The 17,880-nt window shown below is 40.6% G+C and overlaps 1 protein-coding gene across 2 annotated transcripts; it reads left to right on the top strand.

Moving 5' to 3' along the window:
* The first annotated feature begins 368 nt into the window (after nucleotides 1-368).
* LOC114282090 (uncharacterized) lies at nucleotides 369-7,016 on the top strand. 2 transcript variants are annotated; one of them, XM_028224733.2, is made up of 3 exons: nucleotides 369-786; nucleotides 1,112-1,193; nucleotides 2,296-7,016. In XM_028224733.2, the coding sequence occupies exons 1-3, from the start codon at nucleotides 637-639 to the stop codon at nucleotides 2,361-2,363; spliced, it is 300 nt and encodes a 99-aa protein (XP_028080534.2). In that variant the 5' UTR covers nucleotides 369-636; the 3' UTR covers nucleotides 2,364-7,016. The 2 variants fall into 2 exon arrangements, with proteins under 2 accessions (XP_028080534.2, XP_028080533.2); XM_028224732.2 differs by having other exon boundaries at nucleotides 370-786; nucleotides 2,293-7,013.
* The last annotated feature ends 10,864 nt before the right edge of the window (nucleotides 7,017-17,880 follow it).

Below are 17,880 nucleotides of genomic sequence, written 5' to 3'. Positions count from 1 at the left end.
AAATAGTTCACCAAATAAAGATTTTTTCAAAAAAAATAAAAAATGAAAACACAACCAATGACACTTCACTTGGTTCTATTTGCAGCTCAGCTATGAACTAGATCATGAATTCCACACATAATATATGAGTTTACTAATGAATTGAGAACCACAAGAGCTAAGGAAATGTCTAGTACTAAATGAAACCTTCATCACACATTTTTTTAATGAAGTGACCAATTCAAAAAATAAAAATAAATTAAAAAAAGCAAGGAAGAAATGTGGAACTCTTTATGCAATGAAGCGTCTTTATCAAGTTCAATTGACCTACTACTTTCTCTTTATAATCAATTATAGGTAGCCTACAACTTTAGTGACCATGATGGTATTTCTCAACCATAATAGGTTATATTGTTTAAAGGTCCACGCTAATAGTTACAAGATTTTTTGTTTTTAAAATTTTTTGTCTACTGTCTCAAATTATTAATATTCATTGGATCATGTTAAATCTTGTCTTAAGATTGTTGCATTTTGAAATTTTTAGTGATCTAGAAGTTATTAGTGTTTTGTGACGGGAACATAAAGATTTAGGAATAGAGAATCATTGACGAAGGGTGTGTAACACCCTCTTCTTTATTAGTAGGTAATTGGCGAACAATGAACTCAATCTCGGATTCAAGCATTGCTTTTTCTACATCTAGCTTGGCTTTGCAATTTGCATTAAAGAAGTGCTCAACAGTCATGACTTCTCTGATTTCATGGGCTAAGAAGGAGATAGCTCAACTCAAAACCCACAAGTCTCCCAAGGTAATCGTTGTCTCTCTTAATTATATTCTTAATACATTCTTTCACGATAAGCAAGTTAAACATGTGTAAATATTCTTAAATAATAAATAGACGATGCTTGCATATGAGATATACTATATTAAATTATTGATCGCCATCTCATCTAAGAGTTTGAGCTATTAGAGAAGAATAATTTTATTATTTATATTTTAACATATCTTAGAAAGAGAGTATTGAAAGATAATAGTTTAGTGACTCATGGCTATGGTTTTTACTATGCAAATTATGAGGAAAATGCAAAGTTGATGAATTTTTTTTTTTTTTTTGATTTTGGTAATTGAAACAGGTACAAGAAGTGGTTATTGAAGCTGATGTACAGTGCATTGAGTGCCAAAAGAGGCTAGCTGATGCAATTTCAAGAATGCTTGGTAAAATCTTATATGCAATGTTATCGACTTAGAAAAGTAACTAACAAAAAATAAAAATTTATTGATGATACTGAAATCCATCTGATTCGATCTTGACATCATAACTTGCCATAGAAGAAAAGAAAGAGTTAGTCTTCGTGAGCACTGGTGTCGTGCCGGCCAAGGCCGATCCGATGCTTAAATCAGTTCAGTTGTGAAATAATATTGTAGGGAGAGAGAAAGGGATTTAAGATTTAGAGAATTGCTTACCTTATATCTATCCTATCTTTTTCTTTTATAAAATCTTTAATATAGGCCACTTAGCTGTCATAGGTCTCATGTGGCGTGGCGTGGCATGGCGTGCATATATGATTGGGCTTAGCTCGGAGGCCCTCCTAGCCTAATCAATTATATATCCATAAAAGATATATCCCAAATTTATTATAAACATGACTCACATCATATTAAATTTTATAAAGTCTTTAATATGGGCCACTTAACTGTCATGGGCCCCATGTGGCGTGGCATGCATATACGATTGAGCTTAGCCTGAAAGCCTTCCTATATCCATAAAAGATGTAGACCAAATTTATTATGAATGTGACTCACATCACATTAAATTTTATAAAGTCTTTAATATGGGCCACTTAGCTATAATGGGCTCCATGTAGCGTGGTGTGCATATATGATTAGGCTCAGCCCGAAGACCCTCCTATATCCATAAAAGATGTAAACCAAAAATAAATTTTTTATGAACGTGACTCACATCACATTAAATTTTATAAAGTCTTTAATATGGGTCACTTAGCTGTCATGGGCCCCATGTGGCGTGGCGTGTATATATGGTTGGGCTTAGCCCGAAGGCCCTCATAGCCTAATCAATTATATATCCATAAAAGATGTGGACCAAATTTACTATGAACGTGATGCACATCACATTAATTAAATCTATATCGTACATTTCATTTTTTTGGACACTTATTGTGCTATTTTTTTCGACTCTATAGCTTTCACCACCCTCAAATGCATCTATTGATCTAGGTCTATATTAATTAATCAATTAAGTGGAAATTACTTGACATCTTCAAAGTAACTCAATCATATTTAATTTTGATTTCAGCAGATACAGCAGAGTCCATGGTTGTACATGTATCACAGAAGAAGGTGACACTCAATCGCAAATCGCAGTAAAAAAATATAATTTACGTTCAAATTCTGCGGAATTTTGCATTTTTTCTTCATATAGTTGCTTTCACTCTGAAATTTTACTTCAGAAATTCAGCGACTTTTATTCAATGTATATCTTCATATAGAGTTGCTTTCAGTCTGATATTAGTTAAAATGGATGAATATGTGTAAGAGGCCTATTTTCCAGGAAAATGAATTTCTTGGAAAAAACTGTACAAGTTGATGCCAACTTCCCATCAAAATGGTAGAGGCACCTACCAATGAGATTGGGTCATGATTTCAATTTTTACCATGAAGCAGAATATAATAGAGAGAATTTTTCAATTTGAAGAATAAAAAATTCTAGAATATATGTCTATATTCAATTTTTTTGGCAACGGATTCATGTATAGTGGATGGAATTCAAATCCTGACATTTTGTATCACAGCAATTCTCATATTGTATGGTGGATGGAATTTTAATCCTGATGTTCGTGTGGCAATAATTTTGATATTATCATTGAGCTCAAGATCCATTGCACATGTTTCATCATTAGAAAACAGGAGAGAAAATTGGAAATCTTGAGGAGAATTTCTTGGTTACAAAAGAGAACGAAAGTTTCTTACTGATGTATAAAAAAAATAAAAAATAAAGTTATATAATCATATTTGGTTTATTGCATTTTTCTCAACCAAAAAAAAAAGAAGACAAAGTTTGATAGTTGTGCGTACCGAATACCGCACTAAATGATTGTGGACCAGAGCTCCGCACCCAACTAGACTATCCAAGAATCGAGACCCTGCAACAGTAACCGAAGTTAGAGCTGCCCAGCCGAAGTTGGCCGGATAACCCCTCTGGTGTGAGAGTAAGTGATCGGAGAAGATGGAATGCTTTCTCTAAGTGCAGAGAGATGTGTTCAAGTGAGTATATTGTAGCTCAACTTTGTTACCTTCAATGTGAAGTCCTTGTAGTTTATATAGAACTCCTTATTTGTTTCTCAAGATGGTTTCATGACACTTTGGTGCTGCCATGCTCCCTTTAACATTGCTCAAGGTAGGAGACCATGAGGTAGTTGACAATGGATGCATATACTTGTTGTATTCATGTTGATAATAGAACACATTTCCCTGATCAACCATTTCCGTGATTCTAGGGGGAGAGAACCAATTAAGGTGGCAGCCTGCACATGCATACATTTATAGCTTCTACGTTTTTCTGAGAGATTTTCTTAGCTCGGTACCGTTGTGTCTCGGCTCGGCCCTTTGTGAGACTGCTTATAGAGATAGGCTGGCCCATTTAGATATCTTTGTGTGGGATCGGCCCACTTTGGTTTTTGGTGATGGGTTCAGCCCATCAATTCGGTCCAAAGATTGAGTCCTATAGCTCGGCCTAGCCCAGCGTCACGGCTGGACTGACTTCTCCACTGCAAGTTGGGCCCAAGCGCTTGAGGACTTAGGGTGGACTGTTGATCATGAAGTTGGGCTTGATTGGCTTACCCTCACACTTACTTGACTCACTTGGACTTGGGTTTAAAGGATTGGGCCGGCCTAAGGCTTGGATCCGACCTGTTTATATTTTGCCCCTTTATTTGCCCCCTAGCTCGCGCTAAGGATCCCCTTAGGGGGAGCTATTATCCGGTACCCCAAGCGTCATGTTGCTTCGGATCCATTCCAGTTTGGCCTTGGTGGCAGTTCGATCCTAACACATGCACTTTGCATGATAACACGTAGCGGTGCTATACTGGTGTGCAGAATTAGTGCGCCGAATCCATAAAGACGGGTATGATTTTGTACCTTCGCGCCGGTTGAGGATAATAATTGCCCTTAGGGTGTCAATTTAAACCCCTTTGTCTATCTCTGAATTTCAGGAAACCCCAAAACCCTTTTCATTCTTTCACCTTGGTCTTAACGGTGCTCTGTCCAGACTCCTGCCGCCATTATTGCCTTGTTCCAGTCTCAAAGATCTCCGTTTGTCGCTGTTCCTTTGTTGAATCTCTGTAAGCTCCCTTGAAACCTATCTTTTCTTTTGCTTTTCTATGCTGATCGCCATCTTTGGCCCTTGGGCCATTGTTTTCGGCGACTGGTTCCATCTCTTGTTTAGTTGAGTTTTGTCCCTGCCCTACTAGGTCTAGATAATAGGAAAATTTCGGGCGTTGGTGGATACTCCTGAGGCAATGGCCTTGTTTTACCGTGACTATGGTATCTCTGAGGATGTGACCCTTTCGCTAGCGAGTGTTGATGCCAAGCGCATGGATACCAAAAACACTATTGCTTTCCCCGTCGCTGCCATTGTTGAAGGAGGGGTTCGGTTTCCCTTTGATCCCTTAATACGCCATTTCCTACACCAAGTTCAACTTACCCCTATGCAAGTGTCCGTAAACTTGTTTCAAGTCGTCTGTGGGTTTCCACTTTTAACAGGTTGTTGGGTCTAAACCTGGACATATGGGACATTTTGGGTTGTTACACCCTTTCACATAATAAAGATCGTAGCATCTATTACCTCCGCGTCCATTCGGCTAACTGTCACCTTGTCACCGGCCCTGATTCTGACAAACACAACGACGATTTCTTACAAGTTGGTGGTAACTAGGAGTTCTCTACTAGGACCGAGTTCCAATCTGAGCAGATGCCCCAAAAAGATGGCTACCCAGGTCTGAGTCCTATGCCCTAGTATTTCTGTACTTTTGTTTTATTTAAATGTTGTTCTAATGTTGTTCCTTATCTCTGTAGAGGCTTCCCATTTTCAGCATAGGCCGAACCATGAGAACTTTGAGGCAATTAAGGTCGTTCTGAGATACAAAAAAAGGTCAGCCTTGAACTATTGGATTACCAAGCAACATACAAACCGCAATCCCGAAAAAAACAAAACTTGCTGCATCCCTTCTCGATTCTGATACTGAAATTGACACACCCCCTGCCCCTCTAGTCGCAAACCGCCGCCGTGGCCGAAGTTTATTTGTTAAGAGGACACCTTCTCCTGTCCCCAGTTTCGCAGGGGATGGATCAATGTAAAAAAGAAGAGTGTTAGTGGATTTGGAGGCAGAGGCTTTTGGCTCCTTTTCGATTCTAGAGGCTTCTCTGGCCAAGGCCGAACCAAAGAGCCTTATGGATGTAAAATTGGAGATAGGAGCCTCTAGCCCTTTTGTTGTTACTATCAAACCTGCTGCTTTAATCGCTGAAAGGGCGAAAAAGACGAGGAGGGAGGCTGGTAAGGCCATAGTTGGAGAGGCTTCTGAAGATCCTGTTGAGGATGAGTTTTTTGAGAAATGGGAGTCGCCCATGCTTCATCAAGGCAGGCCTATTTCTATTTCTGACGCAGTTGTTACTTCTGGAGACTTCGCTTTTGATTTAACTAAAACCCTATTGATGCCAGTGGATATGACAGATCATAACGAACCTCGGGACATCCCCATCTTAAAGGGAACCCTTAAAATGATGACTATTGTAAGTGTTACTTTATTTCTTTTTGTGTTCTTTTCTAGTTTCTATCATTTTCTTTCCTTTGATACCCGTTTATTTGTTGCAAGATATCCAGAGGATGCATCTGCCTATCACCCGAGTTGAGGAACTAGGGAAGGCCGTACTGGAGGCCGCTATGAATGTTGAGAGATTGGCAACAAATTTAGAGGCCAAGAAGAAGGGACGCAGGACTACTGAGAGGGAGGTGTTCCGTTTGAACAAAGTTGTTGCTTCTGCTGAGAAGTCCAAGGAAGCTACTATCGGGGTCCAGGCCTAACTCGAAGGGAAAGTGGCTGAGCTAGAGGCAGTTATTACAGTGATGGCTATTGAACGCTCAACTTTTGAGGCCAAGCACTAGTAGTAGGGCTGGGATAAAGCCGAAGCTGCTTACAAGGAGGAGGTGCTAGTACTTCGTGACAAGCTTTTCTTGAAGGGCTGGATGAGTGCCTTGGTTGTTGCTCAAATTCCTGAAGACTCCTCTTTGTTTTAGAGCGTTCCAATTCTCTCAAAGTCCTTGGGTCTGAAGGCAGCTGCCACCCCTGTCACTCATCTAGCAAGGATTTCCCTAGGAATTGACTCTGCAATCAAGACTCCTGAGAGCGGTGTTGCCAGTGAAACAATAGGTGCTGAAAGGAGTGGGGACTTGGAGACTGAGGCTGTGGGAGTTGTGGTTAAGGAGGCTCCTGTTTCCCAGGATGTTGGAGCTACCTCCACTTTTCCACCCCAAGCTGATGTGGACAAAATTGTGAATGATACCTTTGAAGCTCCTCCTGTTAATGAGAGTTAGAGTGGTTTTCGTTTGAAAAAACTTGAAGTTTGCTCTCTTTTTTTTTTTGTTTTTTTTTTTGTTTTTGACACACTGGAGCTCGGTCTTCCTGATGAGTTGCCCCTTTGATGCTTGTTGAGACAATTTTTCTTTTTATTGTTACTTTTGCGAGGCCAGCTGTGCCTTGGTTGAATGATGGAACATTTCCTTGTTAATTTTTGTAATCTGATGCTCTGATGCTTTTTTATGCTAATGCTTGTCTTGTCTTTACTGTTTGCCCCCGGGCGAGCACTATTGGAGCTACAAGGCCGAATAGATGCTCGGTTTGGTCATTCGATATGCTTGGCTTGAAATCGAAGGAGAATGTGTTACTTAGGTCCAAGTTGAGTTTGAGAAAAATAATTGTTTGCCCCCCACCTAGAGCTAAGTAAGATTGTCATTGTAGATCTTTGCCTTTGGACAGATCTTACTGAAGTTTGTTTCAGCTTGGAAAGCGAGAGTGTACTTGAATGGAATGAAAAATATAGAGAAGTTAAGTCTTACTTAGGTCTAGGTTAGTTCTAAAAAACAATTGTTTGCCCCTATCTGGAGCTGAGTAAGATTAATACTAGGAGTGTGATCTTGAAAGGAGTACCCAAGTCAGTTCCAACTTGTGCTTTGTATGGAGCAGTGCTGAAGTATAGTTAAGAAATTCAGCGATTTCCAAAAAGAAAATGAATAGTGAAAATTTGTTAGTGTGGTTTCCACCAAGCAATTCCACTTGGCTAAGGTCCATTTTAGTTGCCAAACATAATTCCCCAAACAATTCCACTTAGCATGTTTGAGTGCTAACCAAAACTAAATTCCGTTCGGTCGCTCTGAGACGAATTTTGTTTGGTTAAAATCAAAGCTAAATCCATTTGATTAACACCAGAGCTAAGTCCGTTTAATAATCATCAAAGCTAAAATCCGTTTGGTAAACACCAAAGTTCACTTGATGGACAAATTTGAGGGTCTAGTCTATTGATAGTACTTTTTAAGGTTGGCTACATTCCAGGGTTGAGGTATGGCTCTGCCCTTCAGATCTTCCAGGTGGTATGCTCCATTTCCAGCCACAACTGTAACTTGTAAGGACCCTCCCAGTTAGGTTCTAACTTCCTTTAGCCAGGCACCTTTTTGTGGTTCATGACTTTCCTTAGAACCAGCTCTCTCGGTGTAAATTACCTTGGAAAAACTTTTTTTTATCAAAACTTTTAATAAGTTGATGCTGATAAGCAACAAGTCTGATCAGTGCTGCTTCTCTTCGGCCTTCCACCATGTCTAAGGCTTGTGCAATAACTTCCTCATTATTTGCTTCTTCAAATAATTCTGATCGGAGGATTGGGAGACCGATTTCTAGTGAATAACAGCTTCCATTCCGTAGGTCAAAGAGTAGGGTGTTTCCCCCGTTGAGCGCCGTGCTGTGGTTCGGTAGGCCCATAATACATAGGGCAACTCTTCAACCCATTTGCCTTTTGCACTTTCAAGTCGTTTTTTTACCCCGTTAATGATAGTCTTGTTTGACGACTCTGCTTGCCCATTGCTCTATGGGTATCCTGGAGAGGAATTCCAATATTCAATCCTGAGATTGGCACAGAACTTCCTGACGTCAAACTGCGTTCCATTGTCTGCAATTAGTACCTGTGGGATGTCGAAACGGACCACGACATTCCTTATAACAAACTGCTTTGTGTCTGCTTCTTTGATGCTTGCCAGTGCTTCAATTTTCACCCACTTAGTGAAGTAGTCGGTTACACTGATGAAGAAACGTATGTTTCCAGTCCCCCGTGCCAAAGGTCCAACGATGTCCAAGCCCTACTGAGTGAAAGGCCATGGGCTAGTAATCGAAATAAGATTTTTGGCTGGCTGATGAATTAGTGAAGCAAATCTTCGACACTTATCACACTTCTACACGTACAACTGTGCATCCTGCTGCATCTGTGGCCACCAGTATCCATGAGTGAAGGCACGGTGTGCCAGTGACATTCCATGACCGTGGCTTCTACAAATCCCCTTGTAAATTTCACAGAGAACATCCTCGACTAGATTTGGATGTACACATAGTAAATAAGGGTTGAGGAAGGAGCGTTGGTATAATTTCCCAAATGGTGAAATCCAAAATCGATTTGATCGGTGCCGAATTTTATTGGCTTCTTTCTTGTCTTCGAGGAGACTGTCTGATCTTAGAAACAAGTATTGGATCCATCCAACTCGGTCCCAGGTTAGTGCAGAGGACTGAATCTGGAGATGCAGTGCTCAGTTCTGGCACAAACTCAACCCAAAAGTTTCTAGCATCTTTAGTGTCTACTAATGAGCCAAGGCACGCGAGGGCATCGGCATGACTGTTTCTATCCCGATTACTTGTATGGATTGGAATTTCTTAAGTAAATCTCTTGCCTTGTCTACATACATGGCCATTCTTTCATCTCTTGCCTCATAGACCCCAGTGAGTTGATTAACAACCAACTGAGAATCACTGAAAACTAGGAGTTGATATGCACTGAAGTGTTCGGCACTACGCAATTCAATTAGTAGGGCTTCATATTCTACCTCATTGTTAGAGGCATTCCATCCAAGCTTTAGAGCTTGCTCTCAAATGAATCTTTTTGGAGATATGAGTACCACTCATGTCCCCGATCCTTGGTTATTAGATGATCCGTCAATGTAGAGCTGCCAGATATCCCCAATAAAGAGTTTTTATGCTTTTGAAGCACACTATTTACTCAGTTCGGTGGTACATGGCACTTGTGCTGAGCTGGAGTTTTGATGTTCGATGCTCTGGGCAGGGGTGAATGCGACAAAATCTGCCAAGACCTGGGCCTCGATTGTTGTTCTAGGCTGATACCGTATGTTAAACTTAGCAAGCTTAACCGCTCATTTCACCGTTCGGCCCAAGAAATCAACTCGGCCGAAGACAGATTTGAGGGGGAATTCGGTGAGGACATTGATGGTATGACCTTGGAAGTAGTGTTGTAGCTTCCTGGAGGCAATGAGCAGAGCGTAAGCGAGCTTTTCTAGCGGTAGATACCGTGTTTCGGCGTCTAGGAGAGTCTTGTTTCATGAAGCAGTACTGCACTTACTACATGATTTGAGACTGCCAGATATAGGTACAACTCTTCCCCTAGTTCTGGAGTGGAAATGAGAGGTGGTGTACTGAGATATTTCTTGAGGTCCTACGGCGCTTCAGTGTATTCAGGTCCTCATTCGAATGTAGACTTTTTCCTCAACAGCTGAAAGAAAGGCTTCATTCAATCCGATGACTTGCTGATGAATCGGTTTAAGGTTGTTGCCATTCCGGCTAGTTTCTACAGTTCTTTGGCCTTTGTCGGTATCTCGATTTCTTATATTGCTTTGATTTGATTCAGATTTGCCTTGATTCCTTTGTGAGTCACCATGTACCCCATGAACTTCTTTGTTCCTACCTCGAAGGTGCATTTCGAGGCATTGGGGCGAAGTTGATGGGTTTTCAGGATGTTAAAAACTTCTCTCAGATCTATGAGGTGGTCTGTAGCAAGCTTTCTTTTCACTACCATATCATCTATGTAGGCTTCCATAGTTCGACCGAACTGCTCTTTGAACATTCGAGTTACCATTTACTGGTAGGTTGTTCTGACATTTTAAGGCCGAACGACATTACTTTATAGCAGTAGGTGCCTCTCGGAGTAACAAACACTGTCTTCTCTTGATTTGGGCCGAACAATGGCATCTAGTGGTAACTGCTGTAGGCGTCTAGAAAGCTTATACGCTCATGCCCCACTATAGAGTCTACCAGCTGGTCTATACGAGGCAGAGGGAAGTTGTCTTTTGGATAAGCTCTGCTGAGGCAAGTAAAGTCGAAGTAGACTTTCCACTTTCCGTTTTTCTTTTTCATTACGATTGTGTTGGACAGCCACTGCGGGTACTGAATTTTTTGGATTGCCCCTGCCATTAAGAGTTTGTCGACTTGTGCAATTACTGTTTCGGTGTGCTCAACTGAAGATCTTCGGCTTTTCTACACAATGGGCCTAGCGGAAGGGTTGACATTGAGTTTATGGCAAGCAAATTCTGGATTCAGCCCCAGAGTATCATATGCTGACCATGCGAATACCTCTATATTGTCCCTCAGCAAATCCAGCAGCTGAAGTTTCTCATCAGCGCTTAGTAAGGTACTGATAAGGAAGTACTTTTCTGGGTCATCTTCCTTTACTAAAACTTTCTCCAGATCCTCTACTATCTCCTCAGCTGGGGTTCCTCCGACATCTTCCGAGACTAGCTATTTTGCTACTTCAGCTATCTGAACTCGATTGCAGAGTTATTTAGCTTTCATGGCTGCCATGAAACAATGCTTGGATGCAACTTGGTCCCCTGAGATCTGTTCTACTCCATATTCCGTCAGGAAGTGAATGAGCTGGTAGTAGTTTGAGGGGACTGCTTTCATTTGATGAATCTAAGGTCGACTAAGTATTATGTTGTAAGGAGATAGTGTGTTAATAACCAGCAATTCTATCTGAAGGGTCTTTGTTCCCGCCATAACTAGCAACACTATCCTGCCAAGTGGCCATTCAGGCTATGAATTAAAGCCGACCAACGGAGCTGCCGCTGGGGTGAGGTGCTGCTCAGAGAGACCGAGCTTCCTGAACAAGTCGCAATCTGCGCTACCTTGGTCTACCAAGACTTGTTTCACATCGAATCGTTTCCCAATTCCCACAGTTATAATCAATGCATCAGTATGTGGGTGCTGAATTCCTTTTAAGTGCTTCTTAGTAAATGAAGCAGTACATAAGGGAGTCTTAGGTATTGTTCATACCTTTTTCGGTGCCGGACCCACTATCATGACTTGCTGAATCTGCACGGCTTTTGTAATTTTTTCCTGAAGTGCCTGTTCTTGCTCGTGATTTTTTGTGCCATGAATTGCATTTATGATCAATCGAGGCTAATTCTCTCGGTTACCACTTTGTCTGGATCAATGTATTCTTGGAGGTGCCCAACAGCTACCAAGTCCTCCAGGAGTTGCTTTAATGCTTGGCAGTTCTGAGTCATATGCCCCATGTCCTGATGATAGGTGCATCTGAGCTTTTGGTTGCGCCGAGCTGGGTCTCCTAGCATCTTTGGTAGCCAAGTAAAGAATGACTCTCTCTTGATTTTTTCCATAATACGATAGATAGGCTCCTTGAAGACTGTAACAACTGCTTCGTGGGATTTAGACTTGTCCGTTTCATTCACAACAACTCCTCGGGGTTCCCCTCGATCTGCTTTTCTTCTATTTTCTAGAGTTGTTTGTTTGGCCAATGCCACCTCGATAGGGATCTGATCATCTTCAAGGCGAGAGTACTGCTCAATCCTGGCACGTAAGTCCTTTAGTACTGTGGCTGGGCGTTTGGTAAGTGATTGTCTCAACTTGCTTTCCGGACGCAGTCCATGTTTAAAAGACATTACAGCTATCTGTTCGTTGCAGACATTTTCCTCCAAATCATTATACTCTTCCCGATACTTTCTTACATAATTACACAGTGTTTCCTCCTGTTCCTTTTGGAGACCGAACAAGGTGTTTGGTTCTTTCGAGATTTTGGTGTTAGAAACAAATCAAGCCAAGAACTCTTCAGAGAGTTGCTTCCAGTCGTAAATCGATTCAGCAGGGAGACGATTGAACCATCGGAGTCCGAATTCTCCCAGGTTGGATGGAAAGACTTTGCACATTAGTGCCTCATCTAAGCTTTATAAGGACATCATCTACTGATAATGGCTGGGGGGTCTCTCGTCGTTGCTTGTTTTGTCTATTCCCGACCAACCAAATATGAAGATCCTGAGGAGGATACTTTGTCTGCTGGTTGGCCGTTTTTTGCCTCTTAGCTTTTCTCCGGCGTGAACCATGAGTGTGGCTGCTCGCTGCTTCACTTTACACTGGGATTGGCTGACTTTGTTGCCAAGATTCGTTTCTGGTGACCTTCTTCACTATGGTTCCAGGGATAGGCTCCTACGACACAGACAAGAGAGTTCTGCGTCGATTCTCTTCTCTATCGAGTCGTCCATCATCATTTTGAACTGTGCTTTCAATTCCTGTATCTTCGTTCCCATGGAATCAATGACACGATCTCTATAATCTTTCTCTGACAGAAAAAGGTAAGAAGAACCACCAGCAAAAGGCTGTCGATGCTCAATAGATTCTGGAGTCCGATTGTTGTTTCCAATCTACTCCTCCAGAACTGTCGGCAGTGCCAGGCCTTTATCTTTCGTCTTCTTTATTTGTGGAATCAATGCCGATGGTGAAATATCCTTAATTCCCATCGCCGAAATCAGATGCAGAACTCTGAGATCAATGATCCACGCTCACCGTACCAATTGTGCGTTCCTAATACCGCACTAGATGATTGTGGACCAGAGCTCCGCACCCGACTGGACTATCCAAGAATCAAGACCCTGCAACAGTGAACACCGTTAGAGCTGCCCAGCCAGAGTTGGCCGGATAACCCTTCCGACGTGAGAGTAAGTGATCGGAAAAGATGAAATGTTCTCTCTAAGTGCAAAGAGATGTGTTCAAGTGAGTATATTGTAGCTCAACTTTGTTACCTTCAATGTGAAGTCCTTATAGTTTATATAAAACTTCTTACTTGTTACCCAATATGGTTTCATAAGACTTTGGTGCTGCCATGCTCCCTTTAACATTGCTCAAGGTAGGGGACTATAGACAACCCATTTTTGACGGCCCTTTAAGACTTGGATGTTCTTGTAGGTACATTCAATGGCGAGTTTGATTGCTCACCGAACGCTTAAATTCTATGGCAGAGCGCCACAAGTTTGAGTTTTCCAAACCCTGCATCCATTTTGTCTCATCTTTGGACCATGCTTAGGTCTTTTCAGTATGAAGTTGTTGATGGCCTGCTGGCCATTCTTGAAGGCTGCCGGCCATGCCTTTTGGCCTGCTGGCCATTGATGTGCCTTGCTAGCCATCAATGAAGCCTTGTTGGCCATCACTGATGGTCGGCCGGCCATCAGTCTTTTATGCAAATATTTTGTGATATTTTGTATTAGCTGTTTGCACAGGTTCATGCATCTTCTAACACGTGTGTGGCTGGATCTTTGTGAGGGGATTTTAGTATTTTCTATATATAGGACCCCTCTCTTGCATGTGGGGGGGGGGGAGGTTAGAAAAATTTGAAGACAAAAATTCTCTCACTCTCTTACAATTTTGTGCCTTGAAGCATATTTTTTCTACACTTTTGCATACACTTCCTTGATAGAAGTTACTTCTATTTGATCTAAGGTTCCTTGAGGCTTGATTTGAGCTCTAGCAAGTGGTTTTAGCTTGGATTTGTGCCTAGAATTGCTCTTTGCTTCAAGAGGTAATTTACTTACTTTGTTATCTTGTTTAGCATGCTTGCTTTCTCATATTTTTAAATTGTTTTGAGGCTGGCCTTGAACTAAAAAAACCTCTGTTTTTATGACCTGAAAATGGTAGTTTGAAGCCATTTTTTGTTAAGGGGTTGTCCACCCATTTTACTTCTTAACTTGTTAAGCTTTTGTGCTATTATTCACCACTTTCAAAACAATTTTTTTTTTTTACCTTTTAACTACTAAATCTCAGAGATTTTTTAGTGGTAAAAATCAACTTTTGAAGTCTAAAATTGGAGGGGTTAGCCTCCCCTCCTTGTGTCTTGTTTGCATGCCTAGTTAGCCTCACATGTTAGCTTATTATTTTAGCTTTTTGTGGCTTGAGTCCAGCATGTTTTTGCCTCTGAAATAACCTGTTTTGGCACTATTTTGGACTGGTTAGTTCAGTTGAGGCTTGTTTTGTATAGTTGTAGTGTTAATTCTTTCACTAGCTTGATGTTTTAATACTTTAATCATCATTGTTTTGAGTTAATAGCATGTTGTAGTGTTGTTTTACACTTTATTTCAGCATCTAAAATCTCTGCAACCTCCCTCAATTCTTCACTCTTTTGTTTGCTTTGAAAGTGGTTTTAAATCCTTTGTTTGCCAAAGTTTAAAACAGAGGTGTTGCACCTACTGGTTTAATCCCTTAGGGGGTTCATTACCAACAGTGTAATGCCTCTTTTATGTCCAAAGCAACTCGTTGTTTGAGCCATCTTTCCATTAGAGGATACTCACTAATGGACTTAATCAATTAAAGAATGAATCGGTACTGTAAAATGAGTAAACAAATTGGACATGTAAAAGAAGCTAGATAAACATCTTTTGTGTTGCATTGCATGTGTTCGAATCGGACGTTAATTCGAACACAAGGAAAATGGGACATTTCATACTCAAAAGTGATGAAATGTGCCATTTTCCTTGTTCTCCATTACTCTTGATCATGCATGACAGGGTAATGGTCTTGTTGGTCATATTTGTGCATTTATCGAAATTGTACAATTTGGATTTTTGGCCATCATGCAATGAAATTACTTAATTGGTGATTTTGGATCCAAGTGTGTCACTCATTTGAGGTTTTGAGATGATAATGAGGGGTACAATATAAACATACCCTTGGAAAAGCCTTTATTTTGCGCTGCTTATGCTCTGTTGCAGTATGGTGACTCAGAGCATCAGTGGTCGGCAGTGCCTCATCAATGGCCGGCAAGGCTTTATTTTTGGCCGGTAGTACACCATTTTGGCCGGTAGATGGCCAGCAGCAGCCATCCATGGCCGGCAGGCCACTGATGTCAATCTCAAAGAAGATTTGGTAAGTTGGAGCATAAAGATTCTGGAGTTTGCTCAACCCTGCAAACAGAGCCTTTCAAGAGCAAAACGGAAGTCTTCTCGGGGCGAGAACCGAGCATATGCATATTCCACTTCTCGAGGCGGAACAGTGGCAGCATAGTTTAATATCTCGCATGCTTAGTTATTGTACATTCGTTTTAATTAATTAGTTTGCTAATTAGTTAAGAGTTGTAATAATTAGTAATTGGTTTGCTAGTTATTCATTTGATTTGTAATAAATAGTCTAATTAGCTTAATTAGATTAGATTAATTAGCTTAGTTTATTCATTCGGACCCTCCTTCGTAAGGGCGTGATGTTGTAATAAGTGTGCGTCCGTGTGTGCATGTCTTCCAACCCCGCGTCTTTCTTCCTTTTATTTAATCGCTTTCGATTAGGGATATATTTTGATTAGCATACCTTATGCTTGCATGCTTACATACATTCATTTGTCTTGCATGCTCTGAGGCTTGGCACATCATTCAAACTGCATTGCAATTTCAATATCTTCTTTGAATATGTGTTTTATCGCATGTTGTTCAAATCGAATCATATGCCATATTAGTAGCCAAGCCTATTAATTGTATTATTGCATGTGTTGCATTGGGCATCTTGTATAGTTAGGATCATGCATCTTTCTAACTAGTTTTTGTTTTGGCTTGGAGTACTCGGTGAGTTTTATGCTTTAGCATACTTGCATGAGTGTGATTGCCATATTGCCATGATTAGCATGCTTGCCATAATACTATGTGCTTACTTGCTAAACTGCATGAATGCCTGTGAATGAAGGCTTGTTGTTTGAATTAGAATGATTCAACATATGTGAGTTTTAAGCCCACTTTGTTATGGCAAATCATGTTTTAAGCTCACTTAAGGGTGGCAAATTCAAACCATTTTTGCAAACAAACATGAGTTGAATTGTTCCAAATTGAGCAAACTAGTCTATACTTACTTGTGCGCATCACATAGTAAGGTTAGATTAATAACCGGAATAAGAACACATAATGTTTATAAAAAAACATATCATGATTAGTAGAGGTCGATCTTTGATCGAGCGAGCAGGGGTGCTCATTTTAGGAATTTCCCCTCTCGTACCCAAGTTCCCAAGCCGAGGTAACTCTGGTGATGACAGACACGTGACCTTTGGCACGAGTCAAGATTTCCTAAATTTTTCCAAAAAATAAAATATTTAGGTGGCGACTCTGCATCTAGCAAAGCAGTCCAATTTTGGCATTATTTGATTTAAAATCAATTTTCCAAAAGGTTTGCCGGATTTGGACTCTTTGGTGATTATCAATTTCACATTGCACTTGTGAGACTAGATTCAGAACCGCGGGAGTTCGAACTGTGAGGCCTTCTTTTCAAACCCTTTCCAAACGGCGGGGCGCGGAAAAAGGCAAGTCCACAAGGACCATGAGGTAGTTGACAATGAATGTATATACTCATTGTATTCATGCTGATAATAGAACATATTCCCCTGATCAACCATTTCTGTGATTCTAGAGGGAGAGGACCAGTTGAGGTGGCAACCTGCACATGCATACATTCATAGCTTCCACGTTTTTCTGCAAGGTTTCCTAAGCTCGGTACCATTGTGTCTCGGCTCGGCCCTTTGTGAGACTACTTATAGAGATGGGCTAGCCCATTTAGATATTTTTGTGTGGGTTTGGCCCATTTTGGTTTTTGGTGATAGGTTCGGCCCATCAGTTCGGTCCAAAGATTGAGTCTTGCAGCTCGGCCCAACCTAGCGTCACGGCTGGACTAACCTTTCCACTGCAAGTTAGGCCCAAGTGCTTGAGGACTTGGGATGGACTCTTGATCATGGAGTTGGGTTTGATTGGCTTACCCTCACACTTACCTAACCCACTTGGACTTGGATTTAAAGGATTGGGCTGGCCCAAGGCTTGAATCTGACCCGTTTATATTTTGCCCCTTCAATATTGAAAATAGCCATCTCATTTTTTTGAGCACTAACATAATAAAATCATACATTTGAGTTTATTGAAACAATATGATTTTTTTTTATAAAAAAATTATGTACAAAGGTCTTATTTGGTGCAATTTATAATAGAAACTAAAAACTGATAACAAGAAAGTAGAAGTCAAAAATATTATTCCTTTAACTTCTATATAAATAATGATTTTTAACTTATTTAAATTATTTTTGTCTAATACCAAACTACACCAAATAGTTTGTCACAAATAGGGGTGAGCATGGGCCCAATGGTTCGCTAATTTATAGGAGTTGGGATTATAATTTAGGCTTATAAGGCCAAGTCTAGCAATTTCTTTAGGCCTAATTATAATATTAGAAATGATAGAGACTCCATTTTTTTTTTACCTTCACAATCTTCTTAGACACATGTCAGTGAGTGATAGGAGGAAAAAAAAAACAAAAAACAAAAAACAAAAGGTAAAAAATCAACCAATCCCAATACATTGGGGGTGATGAGCTCAAGAAAAAAATGGGTCTCAACCTTTTTCCTTATAATATGGGCCCGGCTTCGAAAGAGTGCTAAGCCCCGGTTTGGTTTTTGAGTTGGGACTAAATAAGCACATGTAGACAAAAAAAAAAGCTAGAAAATCACAAAATGACAACACTTGACTTTTGATGTAAAATTACC

This window comes from Camellia sinensis, chromosome 15, assembly GCF_055761805.1.
Source record: "Camellia sinensis isolate YWXY chromosome 15, ASM5576180v1, whole genome shotgun sequence".
NCBI lineage: Eukaryota > Viridiplantae > Streptophyta > Magnoliopsida > Ericales > Theaceae > Camellia > Camellia sinensis.
The sequence above is the reverse complement of the archived record's forward strand: the minus strand, read 5'-3'. Positions and strand labels throughout refer to the sequence as shown.

Bases quoted from the DNA above. Each gene is read 5' to 3' on its own strand.
- LOC114282090 (XM_028224732.2), top strand. From the start codon at position 637: ATGAACTCAATCTCGGATTCAAGCATTGCTTTTTCTACATCTAGCTTG. The intron at 787-1,111 runs GTAATCGTTGTC...TAATTGAAACAG, and splicing joins AAACCCACAAGTCTCCCAAG to GTACAAGAAGTGGTTATTGA. The intron at 1,194-2,292 runs GTAAAATCTTAT...TTTTGATTTCAG, and splicing joins TGCAATTTCAAGAATGCTTG to CAGATACAGCAGAGTCCATG.